General features: G+C 39.4%; 1 protein-coding gene across 3 annotated transcripts in view; it reads left to right on the forward strand.

Annotated features, from left to right (window-relative positions):
* KIF16B (kinesin family member 16B) overlaps nt 1-19847 on the forward strand; it is a 317342-nt gene that overhangs the window by 147696 nt on the left and 149799 nt on the right. For all 3 annotated transcript variants that reach the window (XM_010381460.2, XM_010381461.2, XM_010381462.2), the window contains exons 13-15: nt 1480-1599; nt 2456-2507; nt 4274-4411. In XM_010381460.2, the coding sequence (XP_010379762.1) occupies nt 1480-1599; nt 2456-2507; nt 4274-4411 (310 nt within the window). The remainder of the gene's footprint in view (nt 1-1479; nt 1600-2455; nt 2508-4273; nt 4412-19847) is intronic.

Raw genomic sequence — 19847 nt, forward strand, 5'->3', positions numbered from 1 at the left:
CAGGCTGGCAAGTTTGAAGAGCAGCAGGGTGCCTGTATCCCTGGAGAGGAGTGAGCAAGACGGAGAGCGGCAGGAGATGAGAACGAGTGAGCACGGGATGAGATCAGGTAGAATTTGGTGGAACGTCACAAAGACTTTAGCTTTTGTCTCACTGAAATGGGAGGCTATTTAAAGTACCTGAGCAGAAGAGTGGCCTGCCCTGATGGCCTTCTGGCTGCTAAGTTGAGTGTCTATCACAGGACACATGAGTGGTGACCTGGATTATTACAGTAACCCAGGTGAAAGACAATGGTTTGGGCCAGAGGCACGTGCTGCAGGTGGTTTGATGTTACCAGATTCTGGGCATATTTTGAAGGTAGAGTTAACACTACATATGTAGAGTTTAGAGAAAGAAAGGGACAAAGTATAAGCATGGTATTTAGGCCAAACAAGAAAGGTTGGTATTTACTGAGATAGGAGAGTCTGCAGGTTTGGGAGGCAGAGAGAATCAAGGTTTCTGTTTTGTTTTGTTTTGTTTTTAAATGTGTTAAATTTGTGCTGCCTGTTTGACGTCTCCATAGATAAACTGAGTTGGGTTGGTATACACACACACACACACACACACAAACACACACACACACATATATATGGTATACTCATATATACGGTATGTATATGAGTATGGGACTTCAGGGAGACATCTGTCCTGAAGATGCAATTTGAGAGTCATCAGCATATTGATGGCAGGTAAAGTCGAGACAGAAGGAGACCATCGAGAGAGTCAGTGTTGGTAAAGAAGAGTCCCAAAGACAATAGCCTTCATAGAGCAAGTTCAAGAGAGAGTGAGAGGGAAGGAACTGAAGAACTGTAGGTATAGGGAAATTTTTGGAGGTAGTTTTCTCTAAAAGGCACAGAGAAATTGATGGTAGCTAGAAGGAGAGGCACGGCCGAAAGACGTGGTGGGGGTTGGGGATGGGAGGTGAATAGCAGATTCATATTAATATAGAGCAGGGAATGATCCAGTGGATAGGAGAAGTTGATGGCACAGGAGGGAGAGGGCCAGGTTCTTCTGGTGCAGGGTAACTAATGCACAGGAAGGCTTCTTCTCAGGACCATGCACAGTTCAGCTATGGTAAGTGGAGAGAAAACCATCAACTAAGGCGACATCTTGATACTTAATGACATAAAGGCTCTGAAGAGTGAGAAAGTTTACTTTGTAGTTTGGATGTTCCTAGAACCTTTCTGAAGGAAGATTTGCTTTGAGGAGGTTGTATATCAGGCAATGAATTTAATTCATTTTATATTGCGCTTTTTATATGTTCCAAGTTCGCTTTGCTTACTACCTGCCAGGATTTCAACACAAAGTTTAAGGTCCATTTTTCTTGCAATTTTTTAGACGAGAAATAAAATGTTGCCCGTTCTGACAATCTGAAGAACACCTAATATGAAGTTCTCTTTTCCCAAAGTAACCTTTTCTTTTTCTTTCCCTCTTAATTTCAGGAACAAACTCTAGCCCTCAGGAAAGAAGGGATTGGAGTTGTTTTGGATTCTGAACTGCCTCATTTAATTGGCATCGATGATGACCTTTTGAGTACTGGAATCATCTTATATCATTTAAAGGTAGAAACTGATTAAGTGGAACATTCTAATTTTGTTTCCAGTTTCTCCATTAGACGCTAACTGGGTTTATTATAATATTCTATGGTCATGAACACAACTAAATTAGATTAAAGAATATGCGACAAATCCTTGAGCCCTTTGGGGATTTTCAGCAGCTCATTGGGATTCTTTGGTATTTAAAGTTCCCTTGTTATCTAAAGTTAAATGATGAGCCATTGGTTTGCCTTCTATTCTGTGGGATTAGTAAGAGGAAGGTAAGGAACAAAAAGGCACACAGACTGAAGGAGAGAAGTTGCAAACAGCTGGGGGCATTTTGTTGTATGTACAGTTTCCTGGTCCCTGGTGGTAATTATGAAATTGTGCTTCTCACGTGCATTATTGGGCTTGGTTCCAAGCAGGCAGTTCATCTGGGGAGTACAGAATTCCGCATCATTATTAATGGGTGGCTCTGTGACCTTGACCTTAGTGCCCTCTCTCTGATCCATAACTTACAATGAGAAAGCTACTGCATTTGTGTTTTACAGACTTGCATAAACTATATCTTTAGACGCAAAGAATATCTTGGCCACTGGAGAACCTCCCCAGAAAGGATCAGGAACATCAGTGATATTCCTGTCATGAGCAAAGTGTTGACGCTGCCAAAGCAGGGCCTCACCATTGCTGTACATTAAACCTTTCCAGACAACTGGAGCTTTTTTACAGTGCCGTGGGGAGCTCTCGTTCCATTGAAGTTGTGGCCTGCCAGGATGTTGTTCATCCCATTGGTCACTATGTTGTTTGGGCTTAAATGAAACATGAAGAAACAAGCTATTCCTTCTCTTCTTACTAATACATTTTGCTTGGCTTTTCTTCCCAGGAAGGTCAGACCTATGTTGGTAGAGAAGATGCTTCCACGGAGCAAGATATTGGTGAGCATATTTGTCAGTGATCTCTTCCCAATGATTTTTTTAAGGTTGTGTTCAAGGAAGAACCTTTTTGAATGACTGACATTGAAGTAATTATAGAAAATTAAATTATTTTTCAAGTACAGTGTTGGTCAGTATGTATGTGTGTATGTATATGTGTGTGTGTGTGTATATATATATACACACACACACATATATATATATATTTCTGTAATTTAGAATACAACTCAAATGAATAGTGCAGAACAACTAATTTGGTGAATACAATGGGCCAATAAACCCTTTCCCCCACCCTACGTTCCATACCTTGTCAGGTCTTTGAGGAACACAGTTACTTAAATCACTCTACATTGTCTTACAATGGAACAATGATTGATGGAAATATACCAACAGACACAGATAAAAGATATAGGTCTTTTGAAGAGGAGGGTTGTAGACACTTGGCTTCACAAAGATGACAACAAAGTAGGAGAAAACGCAGCATACACACATGGGGAAGCATGGCTTTTTGGGTTTCCTGAAAGTCTTCATAGGACTCACAGATAATCAGTGACTTAGCCTACACAGATGAGGTCCTTCCAGGCTTTAGGAGGATAACTTAGGCAATTGGTGGTGTTGGTGGTGGGTGTGTATATGTGTGTGGCAAGGTAGGGATTGACAGGGGAAGAATTATATTGTCTCAACTGCTTTTAGAATTGCTGGCAACGAACCTGCTTTCTCGCCAAGTATAAGCTATTAATCGAGCCAATCCTAGCATGTTCCTACATGTATTAGGTTGGTGCAACAGTAATGGCAAAAACCGCAGTTCCTTTTGCACCAACCTGATATTTACTATTTATTGTGAGACTGAGAGAGATAAAAACCATTTTCTAGAAGTCCCCAGATTCACCTATTTTTGAGTAGAATTAGGCATCAGGCCTCTTCTTCTAATTGTTAAATTACGTGTTTGATATTTGGCGTAACTATAAATGATGATAAGTGGTAAGAACACACGTTTTCTGTGATCACAGATCAGTAGTACAATTTTGTGGATCCAGTAGAAACTAGTTGGCTTGTACTCCCAAGACGCTAGCCAAGATCTGTGCCTAAAATCATGTAGGCTTGTATGACAGATGTTCATATGTGTGTTTGACCATTCTTCAAACAAGAATCCAGGAGAGTTATACATGAATAGATAAACTTCAGCAGCTGCATACCCTGCGAGGTCTCAGAATTGACACAGGCTCAGGCAACAGGCATCTCAGTATGGCTTCTGAAGACCTCTTGGGCTTTTCAAGATTCATGTCATGCCAAGTTCACCTTGGGTTTCTGCTCATGGAGTGCAGTACCTGTTAGTGCAGAGGTCTCAGTAAGTCCTTGACCCATGAAGCACTTTTGCTTCTATTTTCTGTGGCCACAGGGTGGCTGATGGAGGAAATTTTTTCAGTAGCAAACAGGGCAACTCCATGGTATTCAGTTAAAACAAGTTACTCAACTGTTTTCTCCCCAAAGATGAAATGCGTTAACATCCCAGAACTGATTTTCTTACACAGATAATGTCCAGACCCCTTGAAAAACATTCTAAGGATCTTCCAGTCCTATCAGTGAATGTCATGAGCTCCTGAAGTTCGGTTTTCTCACTAAACATAAATGTTCACTTCATGATACTTATGTGGAAAAGGAAGAGTATTCAAAAGGAAAATAAATAAATTGATAGATAAATTGCTGGGAATCATTGCAGTAGATACAAAAGGGGGAAAAATTCTTTCGACTTTGTTTTTCCACTTTAGTTCTTCATGGCCTTGACCTGGAGAGTGAGCATTGCATCTTTGAAAATATCGGGGGGACAGTGACTCTGATACCCTTGAGTGGGTCCCAGTGCTCTGTGAATGGTGTTCAGATCATGGAGGCCACACATCTAAATCAAGGTATCTCGTTTTAATTTTCAGAGATCTTTGTATATATTGTTGTGAGAAAACAAGTTAGCTAGGCATTGGGAGAACAATGTGCATCTTAGAATTAATTGCTGATTAGGTATAAAAAGGGTGAGACTGCTTCAATAGGCTGTTCCTCTTCTGTTTGGCTGGAGGACTTTTTTATAATCCCCATTGTCTTGTTTAATTAAATGTGAACAATTGTCTGAAAAGTTGTTCTTATGGAAATAAGACATTAAAGGAATTTTTTGAGTTAAAAAGTACTCCTCAAATGCAAAACTTTAACACAATGGTTTCTTTTAATAATTTTATTTCTATTATTTATATTCATCTTAATAGTTATAATTGTAACATACATAGAGGATTTGGTATCATGTCTATTTTTTGTTTTGAAAATAACTTGAGTATCATAGAAAAGTTGCAAGAATAGTACCAAGAACTTTTTAATTTCAAAATTATTGGAAAGTAAAGAGTGTCCTGCCATCCTTAAATACTTCATTGTGTATTTCCTTTAAACACTGACATCTACATTAGGACACTAACACTGATACATTTCCACCATTGGATCCTCAGACCTCATTCAAGTCGTGCCATTTGTCCCAACAGCGTTCCTTGTGGGTCCCATATTTAGTCCTATTTCCTGTATGACATTTGGTTGTTACCTCTCTCTATTCTCTTTCAGCCCTGAACTTTTCCTTGACCTTTCCTAGACTTTGATGACTTGGGCAGTTTTGAAAACAGTAGGTCAGAGATGTTGTAGAATGTCCCTCTACATAAGTGTAGGATTCACCTGTTGATATGGTTTGGCTCTGTGTCCCCACCCAAATCTCATGTTGAATTGTAATTCCCAGTATCAGAGGAGGGACTTTTATGACTTTGGCAGTTTTGAAAACAGTAGGTCAGATATGTTGTAGAATGTCCCTCTACGTATATGTAGGATTCATCTGTTGATATGTTTTGGCCCTGTGTCCCCACCCAGATCTCATGTTGAATTGTAATTCCCAATATTGGAGGAGGGACCTGGTGGGAGGTGATTGGATCATGGGGGTGGATTTCCCCTGTGCTGTTCTCTTGATAGTGAGTGAGTTCTTGCGAGATCTGATGATTTAAAAGTGTGTGGGACTTCCCCCCGACCCCCTCTCCTGTTGCCATGAGAAGACATGCCTTGCTTCCCCTTTGCCTTCTGCCATGACTGCAAGTTTCCTGAGGCCTCCCAGTCATGCTTCCTGGTAAGCCTGTGGAACTGGAAGTCAATTAAACCTCTTTTCTCCATAAATTACACAGTCTCAAGTAGTTCTTTATAGAAGTGTGAGAATGGACTATGTCCCCTTATGATTAGACTAATATGCATCTTTGGCAGGACTATCAGAGAAATGATGCTGTTTTTCTCATATCTCATTATACGGTTTCCATTTGTCCCATGACTGATGATGTTCACTTTGATCACTCAACTAAGGTGCAGCTGCCAGGCCTCCCCAGTGGGGAGTTACTCTTTTCTTCTTTGTTATTAGTAAGTATGTGGGAAAGTACTTTGAGATTGAAGGTACTTTGATATTGTAAATTTTCCATTCCATTATGGAATATTACCACTTTCACCCACTGGTTTTAGAATACATTCTTTTTGTTTTTGGCTGAATTAATTAATATTCTGATGGTTGTTGCCAAACGGTGATTTTAAAAAAAATTCGTCATTCTTTCTACACTTATTAGTTGGATTTTCATTGTAAGAATTTTCTCTTCTTGCCATTTATTTATTCAAAGGGTCACACAGCTTGCAATTTTATTCACTAGGTTTTGGTCTGTTTTTTGTCATTGTTTATTTCAGTATCAAGTTGTCCTAGATTTGGCCACTGTGAGTTTCTTCAAGCCGGCTCTCGTGTCCTTTCACTTGTCCTCATTGTTCTGTAAGCCCTTCATTACTTTCTGACACAAGATATTCCAGACTCATCTCGTACTTTCCTCAAGCTAACCAATTCCCCAAGGAGCCCTGGTTCCTTTTAGTACAGAATGGTATTTAGCAACCAGGTGTGTTCATTGCTACTGGAGTGTCACTGCTTCCATATCCTTTCTGTGAACAGAGCTAGGAAAATGTGTGTGTGTTTGTGTTTGTGTACAACTTTTACAACTGTACTTCTACATCTATTTATATTGATAGTTTGAAATATCTGTATTTCCGTATCTATATTGCTAACGAGGAGTTTATACCAATACACCAATACTTCTAATCCCAACCCAATACCATAGGGTTAATTGTAGTTTTCTCACTTATTCCTAGCTCCTTTTTCTGACAGTGATGAACCTGGCTTCCATTATGTAAACCATATACTGTTATTCTGCCCTCCTCCTCACACTGAGACCCTCCTTGCTCAGACCACGAGCATGGCTATGCTTGGCTGTCACGGCCCTCACCCTTCCATAGTGCAGAAGCTTTTCTCAGCCCATGCCATTTGCCTCCACTCTCATGCTGATGCCTACTTTGCTCTTGCCTGCCTAATAGTTTTTGGGATGAACTACGTAAGAATGAGGGAAAGAAAGACATTGGCATGTTTAGGCCCCTTTTTGTATGTCATATGTTATACATAGTCTTTATAATTACAGTTTTTTTTTTTTTTTTTTTTTTGAGATGGAGTCTCGCTCTGTCGCCCAGGCTGGAGTGCAGTGGCCGGATCTCAGCTCACTGCAAGCTCCATCTCCCAGGTTCACGCCATTCTCCTGCCTCAGCCTCCAGAGTGGCTGGGACTACAGGCGCCCGCCACCTCACCCGGCTAGTTTTTTGTATTTTTTAGTAGAGACGGGGTTTCACCATGTTCGCCAGGATGATCTCGATCTCCTGACCTCGTGATCCACCCGTCTCGGCCTCCCAAAGTGCTGGGATTACAGGCTTGAGCCACCGCGCCCAGCCTATAATTACAGTTTTTAATGGTTGCGCACTATATAATTGAGTCTGTTATGACATAGGAATTGGAGAGATGGGGACTGGAAAGCATGTAGTTTATTTTGGGTTAGCCAAGTTTGTAAGCAGAAGTCAGTTGCAGGGAGGTACCTCAGAAATGAAGGAGACATAGCGTGGACCAAGGACATTATGCTTTTGGAGGAGGTGCATAATGTCCGTCAAAGATGCTCTAACAGCAGCTGATGGAGCGCCAACCTGGGTACACATCCACATCCATCCACCCACCCATTCATCTCTCCATCTGTTTTTTCAACTTTATAAAGGTAAGTTGAGCAGGGGAAATATGTGAGTACTCTGGAGCTGGCCAGGAAGATCAGAGGTCAGCAGTTGTAGATGACCAGCCCAAAGCAGTGAGCACTCAGTGATCCCTCAGTGATTATTACCAATGCAGCATTTCCTGCTTTTTTACAGTGGGACAAGGGCTCTGGCAATGTGGAATGGAGTGGCAGGTTATTTCCAGGCAGCAGGATTAGTTGTGGTGGGAGGCTATATCTGCCTTCAGCCCAGAAAGTGACCATAATTGTCTGGCAGATGAGAGGTCACCATGTAGGGCTCTTCAGAGGCAGTCCATGCTTGAGAACTCACAGGCTGTAGTGCTGACAGCAGGAGTAATGGGAAGATACACAGTTAAAACACGATTTACTGACAACCCCTTCAGTGAATCCTGTACATGGAGTCTAGACTATAGTCACATCACCTGTCTGTTCTCTGTGGGAACCTCAGACAGAGGTCCTGCTGCTTTTCCTTCAGGCAGCAGAGTCTGGTACAGACTGGTACAGGGTTATGATGACAGACTGTCTCCTTTTCCCAGGGAGAGAGGAATGTACACAGTAGAGCTCCATGTACTGGCTGCATCTCCTTCAGTTAGGTCAGAAGGAAGTAACCTTGTTATAATCACTTTGTTTATTGCTACAGGATTTTTACAAGAGGCTTGTACTGGTTTTCAAAATTATTAATACATGAGTAGAACAAGGTCACTATTGCCTCTCAGAATCGTGGGAAGTAAAACGTGTGTTTTCCTCTGATTGAGTGTACACTCCATAAAACATTATAACTCCTTGTAACCGCTTTCTCATATTTGATTTTAGTTATTTTGTCACTCTTGTAGTGTTTTCTATTTAAATGTAATTTTGTTACTTTTAAAATCAACTTTTCATGTGCTTTAATCTGTTGTTGTTTGTGTTTTCTTTGGTAATTTTAAACTCTGCCGCAAAACTAGTCAACGTTTGTTTTTATTTTCCCTGTGATTTAATTATTTTATTTTTCAGGATTTTTTTTTGAAATATTTGTTTAATACACCTGGGGTTCATTGGTTTATAAAGCGTAGCTCCAACTTTTTTCTTCCCCATATTGGTATGCCATTTATTATAACCTTTCCCTGCTTATAGACATCTCCCTTTTGAAAAAACTCACTTTACCTAAAATGAAAACACATACAGCATTATGTCTATTTCTTGGCCCTCCTGTTCCAGTACTCTGTGTTTTCATTTTTGAACTGGTATCACACAGTTTTGATGTTTATTGTTTTATAATATATTTTAATCTCTATTTTCATTGGAGTGTCTTTTTACTATGTGTGCTTATTAACTTTTTAAAGAATTTGTGGGATAGTTTTGTTGTGCTAAAATATAATTTGAGGAGTTAGATTCTAATTTCATTTGATTTGTTTTCATTTGGAAAAATATATTTCCATCTTGGGACTTCTGCTTATGCAATATCCCTCTTGTGTTTGAATTGTCATCTATTAGTAAAACATTGAAAGTTTTTAATGTATACATTTGTTGAACTATGTTGATTTATGTATACAAATTCCAAACATATTATAGTTATATAGAACTGAGATTACTTTGGGGGAATTCTTTAGTATAAGTAGTTCTTAAATCACAAATAGCCCCCAAACATCCATACTGGCTGCTGGATCCACCTGGCTTTGTTGCCCCCCACTTTTGAACTATTTTGGAATAGTTCTCTGCCACAGCCACTCTTCTCTGGAGCTCCTGGAGCTCCCACCACCTACAACCCTGGCCACTTGATGCTGAGTAGATTATATTGACCAGCAATGTTCCTGCTGTGTTATGGATAAAATAGTCTCTTGTGGATTTGCTGAGAAGCTAGCATGTAATGCTATTTCTGTGAGAAAATCAGTACTGAATTCCAGACACCAAAAAGAAAAAGGAACTTTTAGAGCACACACACGGACACTGTCTAGAACTTAAAATTTAATTTTGGGGTTATCCTTCTACCTTCCCCACTGCCTTCAATAAAGCTTATTTGCTTATTTATTTAGTTAGAAGACATTGTTTATATAGCTATGATTACCTCTCTAATTGTCTTGTGAATTGAGGCATGGTAAATAAATAATGTATCTCCCACGTAGTATTTTTATTAAGTGGTTTTTGATCTTAAACTTTTACCTAAACTGAGAGTTCATTTAAATAATATGCCTATTCTGGTTAATGATTCAGGTTAGGAACTAAATTTTTTATCTTCATTTGAAAATATGACTTTTCCTCAGAAAGTACTGGTACTAATTGGCATTGAAGGTTAATTGTCAGAATTGTCTTTCCCTGCGGGATGCTCTTAATTGTTTTATTAGCAGGGTGCCATGATCTTCAGATCTGATGGGCTTGAGTTCCTCTGGCATTCTGCTGTGCTACTGAACAGCTTTCTCAGTATCACTGTTAATGAAATTAACATAAAAATACTATGTTTGAAGGTGTTAAAACGCTGTGCAGTGAATGTAAATGTCATTAGCACGTCTTAGGGCAATAAAATACGAGATGACTTTGTTTCAAGGCATTGTACAAAAGCAGCAAGATGGTAACTTTTCTTTTAATTACACATACTTTAAGACTGAAAGATCTCATTAAAGAAAAAAGTCTATAGTCCTTCAGAAATTAAGGATTAGAATTCTTTACTTAACCTTTCGTGATGTTTGTGGATTATTAAAATGAGGACTGGAACATGTTTTTAAAACACAAAATGATGTGATATAGCGTTTCTGGTTATGAAAATATGTAGTAAAAATAAAAGACATGAATGAGTTAGATACATTCTTATATCAGAATAGTGCTTACCCACTGGAGAAGAAGGAGAGGGTTATATCAGGTGGAGCTACAAAAGGATTTTCAACTATATCTGTAAGAAAACAAAAAGCTAAAGGAAAAAAAGCATATGAATTTCGTTAAAACATCATAAATGGGGAACAGCATGAAATATAAAATAAAACAGTTTTTAGGTAAATTTTTTTGCACATTTCTGCATAGTCCTGCCTTCACTTAGTTAATTTCTACAAAGTCAGATTTGAATTAACAGATAGCAGCCAAGTCTCTTGGAAATGGGTCTTAGGTAGCTATATACTTACCATATTGGATCAGCCCTTCATCCACTAGCCCTCACCAATGACCCCTGTCCAAAAATAATTACAGCAGACCATTCATTATCATTCGTGCTCAAATTCATGCATTATTTCTCTGAAACTTAAATAATTATAACTTAATGTGTGCGCTATTTCATCTCGTAAGCTCTCTAAGCCAGGTTAGGTCACACCTGCAGCCCTCAGATCATTAAGTTCAGGTAATCCTGGTTTCCCACGTTTGCTGTCCTCATCCCAGTTTCTGGTTAATTGGAGTGGTTGTTGGCCTAGGACCTTTTCTGACCCATTGTTTCTTGGTCCTCAGAATGGACCTCACTGGTGTTTGGCCCACTGATCAGATCAAAAAATAAAAAATAAAATAAAATAAAAACCTTTTGAGGCAGACCCAAGCAGCATTTTCCTTTTATAGAAGTAAACGATGTCAAGAAGAGAGACTGCAGCTGCATGGTAACTCAAGTCACAAGGATTCCTAGCCATATTAACTCCACAGTTGACTGGATTCCTGGTTCACCGTACACTACCAGCAGCTTCCTACCTTTCCACTACCCCTTTCCAGTTTATTGCTGGTATTTGGTATTCAGATGTCTCTTTTTTTTAGTAAATTTCTGTTCATTTGGAAATGTGTTATTTAGGCTGTCCCATTAAAAAACACTGGTAGTAATTATCACTTCCTTATCTAAATTACTTACCATACATGTGAATGCCAACTAATAGGAGATTTATCTAAATTTAGCAGATTGTCACCATTAAGGGCAAACTCTTTCTGTATCAGTTAACTGCCTCACTTATGTCAGATTGCATAAACTGTTTCCCCACCTTAAATTATAGGAAATGTTTTCATCTGTTAGTGTCTTCACTCAAATGAAAAGCCTTTGCTATTATTGTGAGCATTAATTGTGATGACATATATAATGTGTATTGCCTAAAGTTTTTCTCCTCTTTTTTCAGTTCTTCCAGAAATAGTGATGGGATATGTAACATTATATCTAACATGCTCTTCAATTAGTGTGTTCGCCAAAGCTTAGTTCTCCTCATTCCATACTGTGATTCCATAGGATTCCAAAGAAAGAGGAGCCAGTTCTTCAAGAAAGTGTGAATTTTACCAAGAAGAAAATGTGAATTTGATCGTGATACTAGTCCACAGAACTTGAGCTCTTCTTGGTAGTGGCTTAGACCCTAGATTTTTTTTCTTTTTTCTGTTTTATATAGTTAATATGAAATGATACAACAGTCAGATGCATTGCAATTGAAACAGTATTTCAGCTTTTGTCCTATAATTGCTAGGAACTCTTCTCTCTTATTTTAATTATTATTTTTTTCTTTTGACTGTAATATGTTATTTTAAAGCTGATAGTTGTTAAATGCAATTAATTTTTCCATTCACATAAGTGGACTCCTTTGGTCTTACTTGTTTGTCAGATCCATTGACTGTTCATCTCTTCTTTTAGAAGTGCTACAGAATTGGCATCTAGGAAATTTATACTTGGGCACATTTGAGTGTGTTATGCTTGAGTGCCAAAATATATTTTCATCTATTCAGGTACTCAGAGGGAACAGATGATTGTCTGCAGAGTGGTACTGAGGAGACTTTGATAAAATTTTCATCTGCTGGAGGGCTGCTGTGAGTTGTTCACTGACAAATTAAAGAAGAATTTTGGTGGAACTAGAAAGAGAAATAGATTTCCCAGTGGTTTAGCCAAGGTATCCAGTTAACAGAGGAGACCTTTTATCTGTCAGCAGGTATCAGTGTCTGTTCCTCCACTGACTCACCTGCACTTGACCCTAAGTGTTCATCATATGTCTTCCTCAGAGACGTGCAAATATGACATCTGTCACTTGTATGTGGGCTGATTCAACAGCTGTTTTTTAATGACAAAGACCTAACTCTTCTTAAAAGACTATACCTAAAGCTAGTGGTCCTCAAAGTATGTCATCAACATCAGCATTACCTGAGAACTTGTTAGAAATGCACATTCCCAGGACCCATCCTAGACCTACTGAACCAGAAAATCTGGGGATGAGGCCCTGCAATCGGGTTTTTTATGTCTGTGATTCTGATGCATGTGTCAACTGAAGAATGACAAGGTTTGTAAATTTGGAAAGGAGAGCTTTATTTTTTATAAGGCCTGCAGGGTGGCCATTCTGACAGGCTGGGAAGTGTAGCCTCCAGCCAGAAGCCAGAAGCAGACACATTGAGGGAGGGGAAGAGGGAACAGGAATTTATGCTGAACTGAGTGGCTGAATGTGCATATTTAATAAGCTATAGGAGGAGTCATGAATATGTATGAGAGGAGAAACATGAGCATGCACAATTGAGCTTATGCCTATTCATGGGTTGCATTAACAAAAACTGGCAGGGTTAGCATGATGCAAGGGTAGAGTTTTTGGCCCTCTGATGTCAAAAGGTGAAGCAGAGGACATGGAAACATTCACTGTGCACCCGGTAGATTGGCCAGAACCACTCCACGGTCGATGGTTCCTTATCAGGAGGCAATGCTGGTCCTTTGTGTGGAAACCGCAGAAGGTAGGGGCAGTCACAGTTGGTTGAAATCAGAAGTGAAGCAAGTCTTTCCAATGGGCTGGTATCTGTTGAACCCTGAGGAATGAAAACCGTGACAGTTAGCAAAGGAGGGAGTATAAGAAAGCATGTCCTACCTCCCATCCTGTCATGTCCAGGAACTTGATTTCCAAGGTTCCTCTGGGGTCCCCATGGCCAAGAGGGGGTCTGCTCAGTCAGTTTGATGGCTTGGAATTTGATTTCTCATGTGTGTGAATATGAGAGCAAGTGGCCAGAGCTAGTTATACTGGAGTTAGTTTCTTGGTGCACCAGACTTCTGCACATGAGACATATGTTTGTCAATCTGTTTAACCCTTTTTTCTCTTTTTTCACTCATCACATCTATTTTTCTTGATCTCTCTTCTCCTTTTAAAACTTCATTTTCAGCTTTACATTCAATACATTGGCTTTACAATATGCCTTGGCATGGATTTCTTGGGGTTAACCTGTTTGGGTTTTGCCAAGCTTCTCAAATTCATAGGCTTTTGTCTTCCTCTGGATTTGGGAAGTTTTCTGCCATTGTTTGCTAATTTTTGAGTTTTTTTTCCTGCACTATACTCTTTCCTCTCTCCTTCTGGGACTATAATTACGTGAAAGTTAGATATTTTAGTATTGTCTCACAGTTCCTTGAGGCTCTGTTTACCTGTTTTTATTTTTTGATAAATTCTTTTTTCTTTGCTTTTCAGATTGGATCATTTCAGTTGACCTGTGTTCAAATTCACTGACTTTTTCTGTCATCTCCATTCTGCCTTTGAGCCCACCAATGAGTTTTTTATTTTGAATGTTGTGTTTTTCAGTTGTAATGTTGGATTCTTCTTTATATCTTTTCTTTGTTGAAATTTTTTTTTCCACTTATTTCGGGAGTATTGAAACATTTATTGGAGCTTTTTGTTATCTCAGTATAAACATTTGTTGATTGTTTTTTGCAATGCACATTGGGATTTTTTCCTGGTTCTTTCTGTGCTGAAGAGTAATATTAGATTGTGTCATAGATGTTTTGGATATTATGACATCCCGGGTCTTGTTTAAATCTTATGGGAAATGTTTATACTCTTTGTTTCAGCAGACAGTTTACCTAGTTGGATGCAGTCCGTAAGTTGCAGTCAGCCTGTGTAGATCGTGTCTGCCATTCCACTGCTGCTTCAGTGTTCAGATCCTTCGCAGTGCTCCTCCATTAGCAGTGGGTGTGCTACCCATTGGCCAGGCTCGGGCCTGTGCAGTGGTCTGTCGCTTTGTTCAGTTCTCAAAGTCTTAGCCTGCTATTGAGGATCAGATCCACGTGTACACACGTAGGGGTGAGCCCAGGAGTTAATAAACAACTCTGTGAGGTTGCTTTCTTGCACATTTCCCTCTTCACCATCTCTCTTGCACTTACTGCTTCCCTTGGGTCTTCCCTTCCCTGGAAATCTTGAGCTTTATTTATTCTACTTCCCTTTATTTATGTACTTCCTGTGCCTGTCTGCATGTCCACAACCAAGAAGTGAGAGTACAGGGAAAGAAAAAAGCAACAGGGATCTGCCCCACCCTCTTGGGGGACTACAACTCCTCTGATGGGAAAGAAAGATTCCCCTTCCTTATGGGTCCACTGTTGCTGCTAAGGGACTCTCTGCACCTCCTCCAACCTGAACTAGGGGGCTTCTCCTGGAGTTCTCTCGTTTGCACTGATGTCCACTTTTGGCTTTCTTCCTACACCAAGCTGGGAAGCACTGCAGGCAAAAAATGGTAAATTCACTGTTAGTTCAGTGGTGCTTCCAGTCTCGGTTTTCCTCAATCCACCTGCTACTGTTTTTTTTTTTTTTAAGTTCCGGGGTACCTATGCAAGATGTGCAGGTTTGTTACATATGTAAACGTGTGCCGTGGTGGTTTGCTGCACGTATCAACCCATCTCCTAGGTATTAATGGCATGCATTAGCTATTTTTCCTGATGGTCTCCCCACCCCACCCTCACCCAACAGGCCCCAGTGTGTGGTGTTCCCCTCGCTGTGTCCATGTGTTCTCATTGTTCAGCTCCCACTTATAAATGAGAACTGTGGTGTTTGGTTTTCTGTTCCTGTGTTAGTTTGCTGGGAATAATGGCTGGGAGAACTGGGTAGCCATGTGCAGAAAATTGGAACTGGACCCCTTCCTTACACCTTATACAAAAATTAACTCAAGATGGATTAAAGACTTAAGTGTAAAATCCAAACTATAAAACCCTTAGAAGAAAATGTAGACAATACCATTCAGGACATAGGCATGGGCAAAGATTTTGTGAAGAAATTGCCAAAAGCAATTGCAACAAAAGCAAAAATTGACAAGTGGGATCTAATTAAACTAAAGAGCTTCTGCACAGCAAAACAAAATATAATCAGAACAAAACCTACAGAATGGGAGAAAATTTTTGTAATCTATTCATCTGACAAAGGTCCAATGTCCAGAATCTACAAGGAACTTAAGCAAATTTACAAGAAAAAAAAAACACATTAAAAAGTGAGCAAAGGACATGAATAGACACTTCTTTTTTTTTTTTTGTAACTTATCATTTTATTTCTTTTTATTTATTTATTTATTTATTTATTATTTATTTTTTTTATTATACTTTAAGTTCTAGGGTACATGTGCATAACGTGCAGGTTTGTTACATATGTATACTTATGCCATGTTGGTGTGCTGCACCCATCAACTCGTCAGCACCCATCAATTCATCATTTGTATCATGTATAACTCCCCAAGTGCAATCCCTCCCTCCTCCCCCCTCCCCATAATAGGCCCCAGTGCGTGATGTTCCCCTTCCTGAGTCCAAGTGATCTCATTGTTCAGTTCCCACCTATGAGTGAGAACATGCGGTGTTTGGTTTTCTGTTCTTGTGATAGTTTGCTAAGAATGATGGTTTCCAGCTGCATCCATGTCCCTACAAAGGACGCAAACGCATCCTTTTTTATGGCTGCATAGTATTCCATGGTGTATATGTGCCACATTTTCTTAATCCAGTCTGTCACAGATGGACATTTGGGTTGATTCCAAGTCTTTGCTATTGTGAATAGTGCCGCAATAAGAAGACATACATGTAGTCAAGAAACATATGAAGAAAAGCTTAACATCACTGATTATTAGAGAAGTGCATCAGCTACTCTTTACTTTCCAAGGCCCTGAAATAACTATTGCATGCATTCTCTTCAGGCTATAGCTGAAGAGATTTATTTATTGGGAGAAATACATTTATTGGGAGAAACAGGGTGGAGCATGCTTGTTTCAGCTTAGGCAGAACCAAAACTCCTCCCAGAGGTTGGTTTAGACTGCTGAAAAGGGGGATGTACCCAAAGTTGAATTCTGAAGTGAAGGTATTTGTTTTAATGGCATATAATGAAAAAGTGACTTAGATGCTCTTCAGCCAAAGTGTGTAGTGAAGAAATGTCCAAGACTGGAACGGGGATGGAGGGAGGAGTAGGAGCAGTGAGACCAAGGCTACTGGGTCATGGGCAGGTCTGTAGGGCTCTTAGGTCCTAGATCAGTTGCATGAATGGGAGTCCATGCTGGCCCCTCAGTAGATGGGAACGGGGGCTGAGAGGTGAAGATGATGCAGCTTTTGTTTAGTTTGAAGGGAGGCTGATAGACGAGCTGTAAGGAAAAGGGGTTGAAGGTAAAAGACTTTGGGAGCTGAGAGAACGGAGGCATTGTGCAAGAACTATTTTGGAAGGAACAATAGGATATTGACACTTTGGAGTGTGTAGGAGCCTAGAAATAAATAATTGAGATGATTACTAATAGTGAATAAGAAGTTGGTAGCAAAGAATGTGGACTACTGGGCATGAATAGAAAGAAAGTTACTAATAGCTTGGCCAATAGTATAATGCTTTCCCTTCAGTACTTTGGAATTTATCATGTGACTATACACTGTCTTGAATTGCCCTCTAATCATTTCCTATGCTTTCTACATTTTCCTTCAGAAGGACAGACCTATTCCTTATGCAGATGTTCCTTGAATTACAATGAGACTGTGTCCTGATACGTCCATTGTAAATTGAAAATATCCTAAGTTAAAGATGCATTTAATACACCTAACCTATTGAGCATCACAGCTTAGTGTAGCCTACCTTAAATGTGCTCAGAACACTGGGCAAAATCATCTAACACAAAGCCTAGTTTATAATCAAGTGTTGAATATTTCACGTAATTTGTTGAATACTGTACTGAATGTGTATCACTTTTACACCATCTTAAAGTTGAAGAATCGTAAGTAGAACCATCTTAGTTGGGGACTGTCTGTGCTCGTTTTGTTTCTCCCATGAAGTGTTAAGAAAAATATCAGCTCCCACTTACCACCCCCTCTCCCTGCTCCCACACACACACCTACAAATTTCTTTGGGAATGGGACTGGAGCGTCTCGAAATTTTACAAAGCTTCAAACTCAGCTTGTGCACACAGTTGGGCAAATCATTCTTGATGGATAATTTGGCTGGAAACTTCAGTAGCAAAGATTGAAAATCAGTTTTCTTTCTTCTCCAGAGTCCCAGAATCTAAGTTTCCAATTTTCACTTTACTAAGAGTAAACAGAGGTCGAAGTGATTTATCTAAAGCAGGAAATTGTAAATCCATGTTTGAATTGTAAACATTGGAAAGGAGGCGACAAGGTCAGTGTAGCTCTTTGGAAAGGTGTCACGTTATTTTTATTCTTCAGAACTACTAACTGATGATCTGATGGCATGCTCTGATACTGATGCCTGCTGCCTTTGTTGCAGAGTGCCTGGCATTCATTCACAAGCCAGCCGTTAACACCAAGCCATATGTCCTGCTTGAATTTGTTTAGTATTTATATGAAATTTTCTTACCCACCACAGACACCATGTTAGATCTTCATCTTTTCCTATCTAACTTCCCAAAACCATTTTTGATATAGAGAAAAATTACCATAATTCTCGTGTTTGAAATAATAAAATCTGTGTCACCAAGGCCCTAGAACATATTATTTATTAATCTGTTCTTAAGTATTGGTATGTGTTAGTGGAAATTAGATGTTCTCTTATCAGTTTCCCCAAATGGTACCATCACCATAACTTATTTTAATATAGATAAATATTTTTAAGATATTTTAAATCAGAAGGAAAATGTCACACACAAGCAAGTTTCTTTTTGCTTGAATCAGGCAATGAAATAAGAACTTTACCTGCCCTACCTCACTTCAGCCTCTCACTGAATACCATCTCAGAAAATTACATGTTCCTGACAGAGTTTGTTTTCTCCACCTGTCACATATAAAATGATAACCTTTCTTTCCCTGAGCTTGCTTTCATAGTGCATTGTATCCTCTGTGTGTGTGTGTGTGTGTGTGTGTGTGTGTGTGTGTGTGTGTTGGTTGGTGGAGGAAGGGGGTATATTTTGGTTGGTGGGGGGCAGGGGGTGTTTCTAAAATAAAATGTAGAACTAGGAGTCCTGAAACAGAATTAAAAAGGGCCTCTCATTTTTATTGACACCACAGCCTCTAAAGTGTGAACCACACACTTTTGGGAACACGGTTGTCTCATATGTTTGTAGTATTTGTAACCCAAAATGAAATAATTGGTACATCATTACCTCAAAAATATTCATATGAAAACACTAGGAGAAAAAATGAGTTGTTTTATTTGTGCAGTAGCAGAATTGGAAAATTTCATAAAACTTGAAGAGGGTAATTATTGGTGATATTAATGATTATTGTCCCTGCGTTCCTTAGGAATCACTGGAAACGTTTACAGATTTACTTCTTTCAGCTTACTCGAAATCTTAAAATAGAGAGTCTCATGTGAAACCAGCAATGTCTTTGTCTACTGTTTCACAATGTCATGTCCCCTCCATCCCCTCTGAAGACTGCCTGGAATTTGTCTGTCTTTGGGTACTTAGCAAGCTCTGAATTAATCTCAAAGAAGTCATTATTTCAAGGAGGTTTAGAAATGCTTGCAAAATCACAAAGTAAGTGCATCACATAAAGTCCATCTGCTGCTGTTAATCACACTGACCTCAGAACAAATGGTTCATAGCTGAAAGGAATTTAAGATCTGGAAGGAATCTTAGAAATTGTCCAGTTTGATGACTAGATGAGGAAACTGAATTCTGGAGAGATTAAGTGCTGACTTGTTCTTAGCCACACCAAGATTTCTGGGCAGCACACACTCTTCAGGTTTCATCAAGAAACTTTACATTATCAGCCATTCTCATTCATTAGTTCTTTCATTCATTTATTCCTCTTTATTCCCTTCAGTTTGCTTATTGCATTTTAAGTATACATATGAGTTTTCTTTTAACAAAAAATAAAGTATCCTGCAGGATCTATCTGATGTGGTTTGGCTGTGTCCCCACCCAAATTTTATCTGGAATTGTAGTTCCCATAATCCCCACATGTCATGGGAGGGACCTGGTGGGAGATAATTGAATCCTGGGGGTGGTTACCCCCATTCTACTGTTCTCATGATAGTGAGTGAGTTCTCACAGGATCTGATGGTATTGTAAGGGGCTTTCCCCATTTTTGCGCAGCACTTCTTGCTGCCATGTAAAGAGGACATGTTTGCTTCCCCTTCCACCATGATTGTTA

This window comes from Rhinopithecus roxellana, chromosome 13 (assembly GCF_007565055.1).
Source record: "Rhinopithecus roxellana isolate Shanxi Qingling chromosome 13, ASM756505v1, whole genome shotgun sequence".
NCBI classification, from domain to species: Eukaryota; Metazoa; Chordata; class Mammalia; order Primates; family Cercopithecidae; genus Rhinopithecus; species Rhinopithecus roxellana.